General features: G+C 35.5%; 1 protein-coding gene across 2 annotated transcripts in view; it reads left to right on the top strand.

Moving 5' to 3' along the window:
• Window positions 1-11,276, top strand: part of ITFG1 (integrin alpha FG-GAP repeat containing 1) — a 66,691-nt gene extending 55,415 nt beyond the window's left edge. For both annotated transcript variants that reach the window (XM_030457456.1, XM_030457457.1), the window contains exons 15-18: window positions 3,028-3,152; window positions 4,007-4,089; window positions 5,692-5,809; window positions 9,126-11,276. In XM_030457456.1, the coding sequence (XP_030313316.1) occupies window positions 3,028-3,152; window positions 4,007-4,089; window positions 5,692-5,809; window positions 9,126-9,185 (386 nt within the window). In that variant the 3' untranslated portion in view covers window positions 9,186-11,276. The remainder of the gene's footprint in view (window positions 1-3,027; window positions 3,153-4,006; window positions 4,090-5,691; window positions 5,810-9,125) is intronic.
• Window positions 11,277-15,265: the final 3,989 nt, after the last annotated feature.

Consider the following 15,265-nt stretch of genomic DNA (forward strand, 5'->3'; position numbering starts at 1 on the left):
GTTGTTGCATTGAGTTCTCATGCTGTTTAACTAAATTGGATTGTGAGGTGAACACAAATGTCTAGCAGCTATTATAGTAATGAATTTAAACATAAACATTGCAATATGTCCCAGACAAAAGCAAACTAAGCTTAATTTCAATAGCCATTTGACATTACAGAATTCATTATGTGGAATTCCACTATGCAGAGGGAAGAGTATATACCTGAACAAGTTGGGATCGTTTAATAATTGAATAGCTGGATTCTGTTAAGAGGGATTTTCTGGCTCCTGTCAATAAGGATACCCTGTTAGTGTGTTTTGCTATATAAATCTCTTTTGGGTAGGAAACTGAGGTCACAAAAAAACTTCAAATATTGAGACATTACAAATTAGACAACTTTTCCCTGTGTAGAAGGTTTGAATATCAGCAATAAGAATTATATTATTTGTTTGTATTTTTAAAGAGTTTTTAAAGAGTTTCTAGTTTTGCTTCTATAATTCTCTCATGTAGGGTTTTTAATGAAAAAACTCTCATAAATGCAACAAATTTGTAGTTTGGGCTTTCAGAAGTATCACAAGAATGGCTCTTGTGGACACCACAGGTGTGAAATCAAGAGTTTCCATTAGGCTTTGAAGTCTTGTATGTTCTGCTCTATTAATCCACAAAACAAACTGAACAATATCAGTTTTGTGAATCTAATCATGTATGTTCAAGTAGTCTGTTGGTAAATTCAGTTTCACACATTATCAGTTCACTTTAAAGAAACAAAAGGAAGCATTGCTTCTACATGTACATGTAATTACCTTCCCATCCTAAAGCTAAGTTGGCTGCATCATCTGAGCACTCATGCTGCTTAGGTGTAGTCACCCTGAAATAAGCTGTGGAGGACATTGCAATTTAACCCAGGGCATATTAACTACAGTTAAGCTTTCAGCAAGGTTTCATCAGTGTAATGGAAACAGAAAGGAAACGCCTTATAATTCAGCTATATAAGAACAAGTACTGTATGTGTCATAGGCAACACATCATTCTGTTTTCAGACAAGACTTTCAAAAGGTTAATGATAAGTATTGCTTCAAATTTTGTATGCCAGACTTCAAAAATAAGGAGACTGATGCAGAGATGTTCAGAATGGTTTCTGAATATCAAACTGCAATCTTTTGTAACATTTGGCTGCCCACTGTCAGTAGCTGTTTTGTAAAAATTTGGTTTTGGACAGGCTGAAACCATTGAAATTCATGTTTTAAAACGTTGAGGTTTTCTTATTCTGACCAAGGTTTTGAAGCAGTAAACCTAGTGACTTATGATTGAAAACAGACATAAACAGCAACACCTGTACCAGTACCATAGTCCATGATATCTGGGTGCTTCCAAATACCTTTTTTGAAACAAAAAGCATAAGGCCAAAGTAACGGTGTTTATAGTCTTTAAATTAGTATTCAAAAGTAATGATTTACAGCATGGATAAGACAAGGTTTTTTTAATTCTTGATTATAGTAACAGTTCTACAGAAGAAACAAAACTAGCTATGAAGCAACTGCCACTTTCTTTTATCTTGATTTCATAGACTTCCAAAAGCATAGAGAACAATCTTAGAATAAAAAATGAACCCCACCTTCCTGCTTGAAGATGGAATCATGTTTTCAAATCTTCTTGCTACAATTAGAAAACTTTATACAATAGTTTTACAACACAGCAAATATCTAGAATTCCTATTTAAATTAAGTTTTACATACTTTAATAAGAAAATTAATTCCCAGTGACTGAGCACTTCAGAAATTGCAACAAACTGTTAACAACATTCCCTGCAATTTCTCTTTCTATTTTTAATCTGTTGAAATTTTTTGTTTCTCAGATGAACACTCATCATTCTAACTGACTGCTAGCAATTCTAAGTAGAACATTTGAGTAGCCATCAAGCTCTTTCAGAACTTATGATAGATAACCCATATGATATCATCCAAAGTCCCGCTTAGCTAAAACCTCAAATTTTACAGGCAAATAAAGAGAAGGTAGGGGTACATTTTCTGCCTGATAAATAGAAGAAAACATTCCTTGCTGACCTTTGCAAATGATCTATTTACATCCTCAAGCATAAGGTTTCATTATACTTATCGTAGTGGGCATAAGAACCACTGTTAGTAGTCATGAAATTATTCAATGCTTTTAAGAATTCTGGCTGCACTATCTAACTCTCTTACCTCTTTAACGCTCACTGCACACTGTATATGACATTTTCTTTTATTTCCTATAATTAATTTGACATTCATTTCATTTGTATGGTGAAATAGAAAAGAAAGATCTCAATTGTCATATCCTCATAGCCCTAAATATTTAACTCAAAAGTAATTCTAAAAGCTTTTCAATGTTAAGTATTACAGCAGTACCTTGTTCTTTTGGGAAAAGTCCTTCAGAATTCAGCATTACTGAAGCAAATGTTTTAAGTAGAGTTCCTTATTATGTTATAGCACGATTGAGTAATACATACCTTGTTTGGTTTTATAACTAAGTCAAATAAACCTGGCTTTGTCCTTGCTACTTTTTCATTCGTAACTGGTGCTTTCAGATAGCAAGTGCTTATCCTAATTTGAGAATTACTCAAATTTAGATTAGGAAATTGAAACCTGGTGACTGAGCAATTTAGCCAAGAAAATGTAAGGGAAGTTAGTGACAAAGCTGGAACATATCCTTCAGAAGCTTCATTGCCCTTCTTTAGAAACATTGCAACACCTCAGTGTCTCTTCAGTAGTGAGGGGCCCAAAATTGAACACCAGTGCCAAGTACAGGGGGACAGTCACTGCCCTAGTCCTGCTGGCCACACTATTCCTGATACAGGCATTTAAGCATTTCCAAGTGAGTCCCCGCAGGTAGTTTGGGAATGTGGGCTTGAGCCTTTAAGAATTAAATAATCATGTGGTTTGTTAATATTTTTTTCAACTCTTTTATTACTGACTCTAAAATGTGTACTTGTAAAGAAAGTTGGTGGTGGTTTGGTTTTTTTTTCAAAAATACTTATTTGGGCTTCTCTTCTAATTTTGTTTCAGCTGGACAGCTTAGCCAGTCAGCACATTTTGCTCTCCAGTTGCCATATAATGTGCTAGGCTTGGGACGTAGTGCTAATTTCCTTGACCATTTGTTTGTTGGCATTCCTCGTCCTTTAGGAGAAAAGGTTAGTTGAGATTTAAGGTTGTCAAGCTAATGCTCATGGTGTTACCTTTCCTTATAGAGTTTGGACAGCAGTGCTTTTAAGGATACTTTGTTTCTTTCAATAATGTCAAAGATGTAAGTTTGAACACAGAAAAGTTTGCCAAAAGGAAACTTGTATGTCTGATTTTTTGGGGGGGTCAGAAAGCACTGAAATTAACACTAAGATCAGAAGGTGACTGAAATTGTCTATAAATGTTAATAGAGGTATCTAGTGCTTGTTTATTTGTAAATGTGTATTCAATATGATGGTCTAGTTATGGTTTCAGCTGTAAGAATTCCCTGGGGTTGGTCTGGCTGGCCTATAAACTCATAATACTTTCTACCTGAGTGATAAAACCATGATCAGTATGATGGGAGGTGGAGTCTACCATGATTGTCTAATATTCAGGTGAACCATAAAAGCAGAGTCCTCACCATTTTCACTCGTTAAAGATCTGATGGTACTATTTTAAAAAGTGAGATATTTGAATTAGTGTACTTGCCAAATTCTAATTTGGATAATTGCTTAGCCTGCCTCCTGTGTAGAGTTGGTTCTTTTCTTCTTTCCCTGTGATGCTATAGCTTTGTACTTTTTAAGCAGGTGCTGTGTTTCATGTTAGTATTTCACTTTCTACTTTTTGTTGTGTTTTTTAAAACAACTTGGAGCTTTCTGAATAAAAGGTTTATACAAAGATAAGGGAATAATCACTTATATGTAAAATTAAAGAAAGCAACTGTTTCTTTCATTTCTACTTTTGTATGTTTCAGTAGAGAATTCCTTTGATTTTAAGTGTAATAGTTTGTAAGGAATTGACATAGCCTTTATTTTGCTTCCAGTCCATAAGAAGACAAGAATGGACAGCTATCATTCCAAACTCCCAGCTTATAGTCATCCCCTATCCTCATAATGTTCCTCGGAGGTAACTTCATCATTTTGATTTGCCCTTCACAAAAATACATTAATACAGAGTTTAGATTGGATATTTTGTGTAGGTTTTAAAATAGTCACTTGTATAGAAAGTAAATTTGAGAACAGGGGGAGGGGGAGTGGTGTCAGTTCTATAGATGTAGTTGCAGAAAACTTATCAAGTATTTACAAAGTGCCCATAAAGAATCCAAATTTATTACCAGCTCAACCCCTGTAAATAGTAACATATTTGCTAGATTTACCAACATTTGTTTTCACACATTGCAAGCATGGTAATGATTGAAGCTAGTATTTCAATTTCACCAAACTTGCACTTTCTGTCTAGTTGCACTAGTTTAAGCTTTGGTGTAGCCCTTCTGAACACACTATCTGTTTCCACAGGTAGGAATGTTTTTCTTTAAATAAAGGAAAATGAGTTGATTGTACAAGAGCTTGAACACTGAATTAATTTTGCAATTAAAATGTTTATCCCATAAAGAGAACATGTTTCTCTCTTTGCTATTTAAGAAAACATTAGTCACATATTCCAGCTGCTTTTTGCCGCTTGATCTCCTAGTGAGGTCAGTTGCATTTATCATGCAGAAATGATTCTGACATTAGTTTCAGCAGTTAATTTTACTAGAGGACAAATAACAGTTGAGAAGTGATGTGCCACTTGAGTTGCTAATTAACAACCACAAGAATAACATGTGGCAGATGAATAAAAATTAGTTATCCTCTTGAGGTATTTAAAGGTTTTTGTTATGCAAAAAATTTTCTGTTGTCTTATCTTTAAGCTGGTTTTGCTTTCCTATAAAGTAAGTTTATGGACATTTTAGAATAGAAGAGGATAGAATCCTCAGAAGAAACATGATTTCATAATAAACACTTCTTAAATTTGTAATTGTTTTAACATAGATATGTCATTTTCTGAGAGGCCTCAGTGCTGCCTCAACATAGACCCTCCTGCTGAAAGTTTTCCATTTTAGGATGCCTATAATACAAAAAGGGTATTAAATTAGCCTCAGGACCCCACAATGTTTGAGGGATGCCTTCCAGAAGCCCTTAAAGTGCTTAAAAACTTTTTTATCTCCAGCATTCTGTTGCCATAATGAACTGGTTATGTTGCCTGCAACTGAAGTTTTTCTGTGGATAAACTTCAGAGAGAGGTGCTTGCCCAGCTGGATTCCATGAGCCTGGCTAAGAAGAGCTTCTCATATGGAGGAAACAATCCATCTTACAGGCTTATTTCACCCTGCTTCTCCATCTCCCCAAGCAGTTTTGTGGAAGGTTTCTCTCTACATTTTACTTTGTCCTGAGCAGAGATAAATCTCCTAATGAGGAAAGTCAGTCCTGAGGATATCCAGAACATTCCAGGAAAGTTAAACAGAAACTCAATATAGACATGGCATTACCTCAAAATAATTGTATTAGTCTATATAGTTCCAAGTAAATACCATAAAGGTTCAGCCTCTAAGTATGGCCACCAGTTTCTGTAGATCACATTGTTACCTGTTTGACACTAGCAAGTTGTTTTCATCTTTATAAGTTAAGTCTTTTTCTGCTTCCTAATGAAGAGTATAAATGCTTCCTCAGATTTTCTTATTTTTTATAGCTGGAGTGCCAAACTGTATCTGACCCCAAGTAACATTGTGCTGCTAACAGCCATAGCCTTAATTGGTGTCTGCGTTTTCATCCTGGCAATAATTGGCATATTACACTGGCAAGAAAAGGTAAGCTTAATTAACTATATTTTCTATATTATTCAACACTTCCTAACATTTTATAGTCTTCTACACTGGGTTTTCTGAGCAGTTTTCTACAGTATAATTTCTGATACAAACTGGATTAATTCCCAAAAAGTTATTAATTCAGTATTTTTTGTAAGCTTAAAAATCCACATTGTTTTTATTCAAGCTCTAAAACACTTAAAAATGGAAATTAAAAGTAACATAAGCTTTTGCAATTAAGATGCTACACATAACTAAATGAGATGGTTTTGTTTCATGCCTGAGCTTCCTATTTTGCAGAGTTTTAAGTTTTGGAAAATGGAACATAAGCTTGGTTTACTTATCTTGAGTTCTGTTGGGAATCTAAAATTAGGGAAGATGTCCTTTTTTCTCCGTCTGTCTTTGCTGATTGCACTGATGTTAGAATTCAAGACTATAGGGAGTCAATCCTGTGCATATTGGCTGCTTTGCTGTGTGTGTCTGAATTATACATGCAGTGTGTAAAAATCCAGTGATTTGAAGAAGCATTTTGAAAGGGGCTTTCATGTCACAAAAGAAATGCATTCCCAGTTTTCTTAACTATGCTCAGTTCACAATCATATCCAACTGGCAGGATTGCAAATAAATGCTACTACATACCCAACCATAATCTTAGCTGTCAAATAAAATTACAGCACATTTTGACATGGTAGAACTGCTTGTTATTTTGTGCTTGTGGAAATAAACTGACCTTGTTAAACATTCAGACAGGCTGTGCGCATGCTTCATATTTCAGTGCTATTTGTCTGTCAATCATCACTCTTCAAAATGTTAAATACAGTCACCAAATAATAGTAAAGCTGGGAATAAAATACACAAAGCAAAGAAAGATGAAGTTTATGATGACTGTCCTTAGTTTGTACCAAGAAAGCATTGCTAACTGTGACTGTACACTGGCTGGGCTTAACTCTGTCTTCAATAAAAAATACTTGGACCTTTCATTGGAGGATGGATTAACTATATATAATTCCATCTGGATAAATGGAGATTTAATATCAGTGTTTAAAACAATTATTCATATAATAATTCATGTACTGTAATATGTGAAAGAGCACCCAGCCCACAGTGAGTGCTTTCTGAGCCCTTTTAAATCCCATTAGTTACATGTGAATGAAGTGGTATTTTGGTTATATTATACACTCATTTCCAACTGCTTACCAATCTTGCTTCAAGAGGCATAAATATTTGGATACATTCTGTGTATCTTCTGACTGCTTTATAAACATTTTTAAATTCTTCCTATTGATTTTTACCTTCCCAGTTTTTAGAAGAAATGGTTGAGTTACAGAACACAGAAGCATCTCAACTATATTGTGTATTACTGACAGGACTGGGTGTTAAACTCCGAAGTTTCTTTCTTTCTAAGCTTGTTCTGGGTTTACTGCCTCTTTCAGTAATCCTCTCATGAAAACACTGTTCGGCCTAAATGCTGCTTTCCCTTTCAAATCTCTAGAGTACCTATAGCAAAGAAAGGAAGGGGAAATATACTGGCAGTTACAATCTCTTCTTTTCCCCTAGAGGATATCTCTGTAAGATGCAGTTAAAATAAACCATGTACTTTGACCTCTGCAGATAAGTAGTAATAGGAACCCTTTGTCTACAGTCGTTGTTATGTACTTTTCTGCCAGCTAAGTATTGTGTTGTTTAAATAACTGTAGGATTTAGGGATAGTGTGTTGGTCTGTCACTCCTTAGCAATCTTGGATCCATTTTAAAAAGGAAAAAAAAAAAAAGCTTTCAAATTTCAGTTACTAGTTTTCGATTTTCATGCATCCAGTGAAAGAGAAATTGAGGAGGAATTTACTCCATTATTCATCTTACAACAAAGACAGTCTGCTGCATTAGCTAAGGACTTTGATTTTCCTGTATTCTGATTATTGTGAACTTGCTTTGTGGTCTTGAGGACAGTTATGTCAGTGCTACATGTTGGTGATTACACTGCTAGAGATTCATCAGAGTATTGGTTACTGACAAATTTGAAGTAGTAATTTTTTTTTAGAAAACATACAAGAAATTGAGTGAAAATTTCTTTCAAAGTGAGGCTGTGAAATTTTGTGGAATGTGACAGGTATTTCAATACAGGAAAGATTATGCCACTCCCTTCTTTCCACCCCATTTTTGTCATTCACAATACTGCTGACATTGGTAAAGTCCCTGCCAAGAAGCCAGTCTGATAAATCTTAAACTTCACTGACAGCTCTGCTGCTGCTACAAAATGCAGTAAAACCCATAGTTAAATCCAGTGTTGATATCAGACATAAGCATTGTGTAATGAGGAAATACTTGGCTTCGAACCAAAGCAGATGACAAACTTTCATGGCAGAACATACATACAGATTTCTACCAATATTTTCATGTGTATTTATCCATTGAGTAATATATCAATCTGGATGTCCACATAATAGCATATCGTAAAGGCTTTTCCACATTTTACTCATTAAAAATGTTAACTGTAAGCAAAGTAAAAAGCATTAAAATCTGTTTTGCTAAATTCTCTTACACTAGGATTTACACATGCTGTCATGACAAAAATACTGTTTTCCAGAAAAGTTCACACTGTGTTAAAAAATCCTGTAGGAAGTGCTTTCATACTTTGTTACTGCTTTAGAACACAAGAGGAGGCTTGTGGAAGAGGGCATGTTTTTACAAATTACACAGATTATAGGCACAATTTAAATATACTTCTTTTTTCTAAGCACCATCCAAACTGCTCTTTCAGCAGATGAGGGTGTTCTGCTTAAATAAGGAAATGTATTGTACCTCACATTTTTTTAATGCAAACAAAGACATGGAACATTTTTAGCCTACTTGATGCTATTAATTGTTGTTTAAAAAAAAAAATCTGTTGCATACATTTCAACAAAGATAGTAGTTCAACCAGTCTCATTTTAAGTGTGACATACAAAACACTTACAGTTAACCTAGTGTGATTTCATGTCATATTTATAATACAGACTAAATAAATGCATACTAGGAAACATGCTTTATTTTTTTAAATAGTCCTTTCAAAAAAGCATTATTATAAAAAATAGAAAATAATGCATCATAAATACTAAAATAGCTGAGCATTAACAACAGAAGCTAATTTTTAGTAGATTATTGCTATTTCAAACTGACATCACTTACAAGCTAATTATTGGGGCTTTTACTAAGCTTTTTGCCTTTTGTCAAATGAGTGACTTGGAAAAAAAATCAACCATTCTCTGACATTTGACAACTCATTTCTGTAACAGTATTGCTCTAGATCCCACAAAGTGTTTCTTTTTACTATTATTTTTCAGAAAGCAGATGACAGAGAGAAGAGACAGGAGGCTCATCGGTTCCATTTTGATGCTATGTGACATGCCTTAATATTTATGAAGGAGCTGCTATTCATTTGCTTAATTGAAATACTAAATTCTGATTTGTGGAATGGTTACCATGAAAATATTGCTGGTGTGCTATTTGTAAATGTTGCATTATTTGGTATTTATTTGGAAAATATTAAAATCAGACCTGAATGTCGTGTAAGGCCTTTCGGTTAACAGACTGTATATAATAGCATTTGGTCTTTATTTAACAGAATGGTAAATTTATTTTTCTTAGAGAAGGGATCAAATTGCATGTACCATTGTTTACATACCACCAATTCTTTACTAGTATTTGATAGAAGGAAAGCTGTGTAAATAAAGTTTAGCATTTTAGCAAGCAGAATACTTTGCATACCCCACTTGAATTGGGCTTGTCATTTATACACTCCTGCAAAACAACCTGTATTTCTGAAAACTAAGCTTGAGCAATTTCTCAAATGACTTGATCGTTATTTTGATTGTACTAAGTGGTGCTCAGCCCAAAGTATTCTGTATTTTTCTTTGTTTCAATCCATATGTGCAATAGTTAAAGAATTTAGGAATGGAACAGCGAAAAGAAACCTGCAATGTTAGTGCTAGTTCAGTAGCTCATGAGATAGGTGCAGTATTTGTGTGTGTTGGTTCTAGAGAGAAGACAATGCATTAAAAAGTAAAATTATAAAAACCTATCAGAATTACATAAAGTGCTTTTATAATTAAACTATAACCACATTATTTTAGAAAGGCCTAAAGTCATTATGGAAGTAACTTTTTTAATATAAGAAAGGTACGGGATTTTTTGTTTGGCTTTGGTTTTAAAGAAATATTTGAGATTGGAAGGAAAACAAGGATTGATTCCCTACAATTTAGTGCTAAGGAATGAAATAAACAATGATTAAATTAAGACTAGAAGACCCAGAATAAGCAGCTTTTGTCATTTAGATACACTAGTATGCCCAAATTTCATAAAGCTCTAATAATTACATGAGCTGAGTAGGTCAGCTATGTTTCTAAAACGGTGATAATGTTATTGTTTTCAGTGTACTTTGGAATAGTCTCTAAAAAAAAAAAATAATCATGGTTTTATTTAATAGCTATTAATTAGTGAGATGAGTTTACATGATAAAGTATGCATTTAAATCTGTCCTTTTGCATTCCTAATAAATACTGTTTGGTAAATTAGTACAACTTTCTCAAGCTACAAAGCATTGGGCCTCACAGCAGTGGGTATCATCTCCTGCAATCTGACACTTGTCCTGTAACCTGTTGTCCTGTAATCCCACCTTTGCTTATCAAAACAGCAACAGAAAAGAGAGAGCAGGTACAAAGCTGAACTGATTATGTCCATCCTGAGTCACGGTGAAACAATTTGTTACCATGGCAGTGCTGAAGTGACCCCTTCATACAAAAACCAAAAAAGTACTGATAAGTGGTTTACTATGCTATCAAGTATTACTAGGTATTTCTCATATATGAACTGATCAGATACAAACAAAGGAGACTTCCATATTACATTATTGTTACTATTCAGGACAGCATCCTTCTTTAATGTACACTTTTAAAATTTCTCTGAGTAACAGGAGAAGGTAAGATTTTCTTTTTAGATAAATACTTAATGTTATTAGACTATTGAAACTCCATTGATAAAATTTGCTCCAGATGACAAAAGTAGTAACATATTTCATAATTAAGAGAAAGGACAATTCAATATATTTTCCTGTCTTTTTAAGATAGTTTGAGCATAAGGGTAAATGCACAATGCCACTGTGGCAGCAAAGTTGTCTGTTGCCCTCATCACAATATAAGAAACACTGATTAGCTTCCTTATGTTTTTTTGAAAAACAATTAGGAATTAAATAACCTCATGCTGACATTTAAGCTGTTGTCAAGTTAAGAAAACAATTAACTCAGTATCTTTTACATTGAGGTATTTTGCATGCTCAGTGGTGCATCGCAGCATCATTTTGTATACAGTACAGTATTGGCCCTTTAATAGCTTTCTTAAAATAAAGTTTATGACAAGTTCTAACTACTCACAGCTTGGCTCACAACAGTATATGCATACTATTTTAAATTAAGGCATTAAATATTGTTAAACCTCTTGTCAAAGGTTTCATATTGTACTTTGGTTTTCTCTTCTGAAACAATCAAATATATATTTTGGGTAAGTTTATTACCCTTCTAACAGTAACCTTAAGAAAGCGACGTCCATTAGGCAGTGTACATCTAGGTGATCGTTGCAGTAACTGAGAAGTGAGAAATAGTTCTAACTCCATAAATTTTCAAAACGCATCCACCAAACACAGCCCTAGTGAGAAATACTACTGGAAGGCTTCTTTGGTGTGAAATCTCACCTATATAAAAATAATGTTGACATGCCAACCGACAGATGGCTGTTGAAATGCCATCTTTCTTTGTTCGCATTTTCCATGAGAAGCTTTAGGACTGAATCTTCCTACCAGATTTATCATTAATGCACTATAATCCTCCAACAAAAGAATCAACTTTTCTGCTGTAGGTTACCAGGCATTTTCTATATATTACACTATTCCTTCTACTATGAGACCATCATTCTTACAGACAGCTGTATTAAAAACACTTGCTACAGTTAATTGAAGAGTAATCACTATAAAGGCACCAAGTCAATTCAAGACTTTTATAACTACTTTCAAATAACTGACACCTAAATAGAACATGATAAGTCAATCCATGAGTTTCTACTATATTATAATCATCAGACCTGAGTTTTATTAAAATAGTGGAAGAGCATTAACCATGCAGTTTTGAAGGTATTAATAACTAAAAGCATTCTTTTTAAAAATCCAGAAAATAAAATAATGCTTAAAATAATATGAAACTTTGCAAATAAATAGTGGTAATTCTAAAGGAATGGGCAAAATTTTTCCCTTTTTTTTTTTTCTCCATTTTGATGATGGGATGTTTTTGTTGAGGCACTAAGAAATATCAGCCTCAGTTGTCACTGAAAATCAGCCATATAGCATTATTTTTATAACTAACTCATCTTCAATAATGTGATCCCATCTATGACACAATCCATAAAAATTGCAAAGTTTATGCTAAACTTATTTTGAAATTCCTGAACTTAAGCCAGCAAAGTTTGTAGGTATATTCTAATACCTAGATGTAATTATATTGCCTATCAAATAGAAAAGTGCACAGTAAGCTTTCTGAAGACTATCTATTCTTCATACATTCTTGGAAGTTTTCAGTGCTCTTAACTCAGTAGTAAATAACAAAGCCCATCATACATATTTATGTGTGATTATATATTCTGTTACCACACTAAGAGGTACTTGCATATTCTGTAATTTTCTAGTTAGAAATTGTATGTCATTAGGACGTATCAAATGCACCTAAATCCTACTGACTAACCAAGGTACCAGAACAGTTAAAATGTAACTCAACTTCTCTCATAATTATTCACTGTTAACATCTCTATTTTTGAAACATCTTTTACAACAATATCCAAAATATGCAGGGAAAAAAAGAAAAAAAAAAAAATCCTGTTCTAAGACTATGATGTACAGTCTGCTACTCAATACCAGCAAATACTTTAGGTAATACTAACATTAAAAAATCAGCAAAGTAAAGGAAGCTTTAAGGAAGAACTGGTGGAAGGAGGCAAAACCAGTTCTAGTAATGGAAATTCAGGGCTTTTATTGCAGCAGAGCACCATTCTTTACTGTCATGCAATTGTTTAGCTATATCAAAAAGAGCAGTCCCATTGCCTCCCATTAACTACTCCCATTCAAAAATAATCATGATAACTCAGTAGAGCAGCAGAACAATACACAAGTGGCTGTCCAAAAGCTGTCTTCAACCTTTCTTAACTCCCAAGCTCAAGTTAAATTAATTCAAGCTGACTGCCAGCCTGATCTACCAGTGCACCATATTCTTCCCTGGACACTGGCACTCTGCAGGCTTAGAACATGCAAAGTGAAGGTTTCTTCAGGCCTGACACAAATTTACTATAAAATATTTTAACACACCACCTATAACAAGAACTCTATCAAGACAAGCAACAGGAATATCCAAGTGAGAAATTTCTCTGAAAGCAGCAGTAAACAATGGCAGAATATGCCCAGATCTTCAAGTTGATGCTACTACTTGTGTCTCCCACAGTGACAGTTTGACACAACTCTAAGACAAGAACAGGATGCAAAAGCTACTACACTTTCCCAAGTGTATAATAGCTTTCTTCAGCCTTCTAATGGGCAAACTAGAACTTTTCAGTTAAATTGACTGTAGAAGATTGTCTTGCAATTACTACCAACTAGTACTGAGCACAATATATTACTAGGTTTTTCTTGTATTGCTTTGGTGTGATGCAGTTGACTGCAAGTAGTGTTCCTGAATGCAAATTAAGCTAGAGATCTAAGAATCAGGCTAGCTCTCTCATTTCTTATATTATCATTAGTAATAAAAACATCTGAGCCAAGTTTTGCCATCAGCTACACTAGGCATTCAAAAACAAACAAAAAAAAGCATCCCCGTCTCTTAACAGTCTACAATATTTAGAAATTATTAGCCTGTTAGATGTTTTCTTGAGTTACTACAGTAAACATTTTTGTTAATAAAGAAAAAAGAACAAAGTAGATCCACCTAATGAGGACTTCTCTTTATAGAGTTTTCACTATGGAATTTAACATTTCATCACACCACTTTAAGAAGCACAGTAAAGAGGTGAACAGAGAGAAGTTGTTTTATCCGCTACTGGAATGCAGCAGCTATTTAACAATTCATGGGAAAACTATCCTTTGAGAAGGACTTTATCATCCCTATTTGAAATTGAAAGGACAATTCAAGTAAGCAGAATAATATAATTATGTAACTTGGGATTTTGCCAGAGCATCAAGCTTAATACTTCATCAAGCTTCTTAAAGCACTGAAATGGATCTTTAATACCCAGAAAAGCTCAGGACCTTTACTATAAAGTCTAGCAGGGCCTGCCCTGGGCCCCGTGGCGGAGCAGCACTCAGGGAGGGGGGGAGTGCTGGGGCTCCCCGCTGGCTTTGGCCACCGGCTCTGCAGTCCCTCCTTGCTTGGTTCGCCGTCACTGACAATCATACTGACTTGAAGAGTCTGAAATGTTTAACTGATAACCTGAAGCAACAGAATGACCTTTTCTAACAGGGTATGCTGACCTTTGAACATTGTGGAAAGAACCGAACATTCAAACACATAGCACCAAACTACAAGGAATTGAGCTTCACCTCTCACATCGTGTTTGGGACTAGCTAGCAGCCCCAATTATGCAGAAAGAATCACAAGTTAGAGTTGTGCATCTAATTTACAGTTTCCAGATCTAGTCGGTGGGTTCTAAATCGCTCCCGTAAAGTGCCTCCTGAACGCAAGACAGCAGACTTCAGCGCTGAGTACATGGAGGTTCAGCCATGCATCATCATTATGTACCGCCACGACGCGGAGAAGGGAAGAGCCGAGTTCCCTGGAGAACGTGATTTCCTGCATCCTGCCAGCTGAGCGGGAGCTGCTCTACAGCACGGGAAACCCGCGGTGGACGGGCCGGGAGGGCTCGGGCCGCTCCTGCCCGGTGCGCAAAGCTTTGCAACACGCTCTGCACATACATAAACACCTCCTTGTTTGAATACTTGAGGATCCTCAGCAAAAGCTTTCCGCCTCACATGATCGGCAATTCTAGGGAAAATATATCCTATATAAAATACCTCGAGATACTTAAGCCCATGTTGCCTATGGGAGATTTGGAAAAATCTCTAATGGCCATATATGTGTTGCTAATAATGTTACACGTAGCCTATAGATAGGGCAACCTTCCGCGGCCATGCCCTCAGCGGTCCGGAACGGCAGCGGCTCCAGCCGTCAGACACCTCCATCAGCAGATCAGGGGTGTCCAGGAGGACGCGAAGCCCTGAGGGCGAGATCTGCTGGCCGGGGGGTTTACCTCCTCACCCTGCCCAACCGAGAGTCCCTTCCCCTGACATCACTACCTCCCTCAACCTCGGGCCCTTTCCGTAAGTAACATCTCCCCTCACGAGCTAACCCGATGTGATGGATAACCAGTGGGATGGGAGCCAGGGCAGGCAGCAGGCTAA

Source organism: Calypte anna, chromosome 11, assembly GCF_003957555.1.
Source record: "Calypte anna isolate BGI_N300 chromosome 11, bCalAnn1_v1.p, whole genome shotgun sequence".
Lineage (NCBI taxonomy): Eukaryota > Metazoa > Chordata > Aves > Apodiformes > Trochilidae > Calypte > Calypte anna.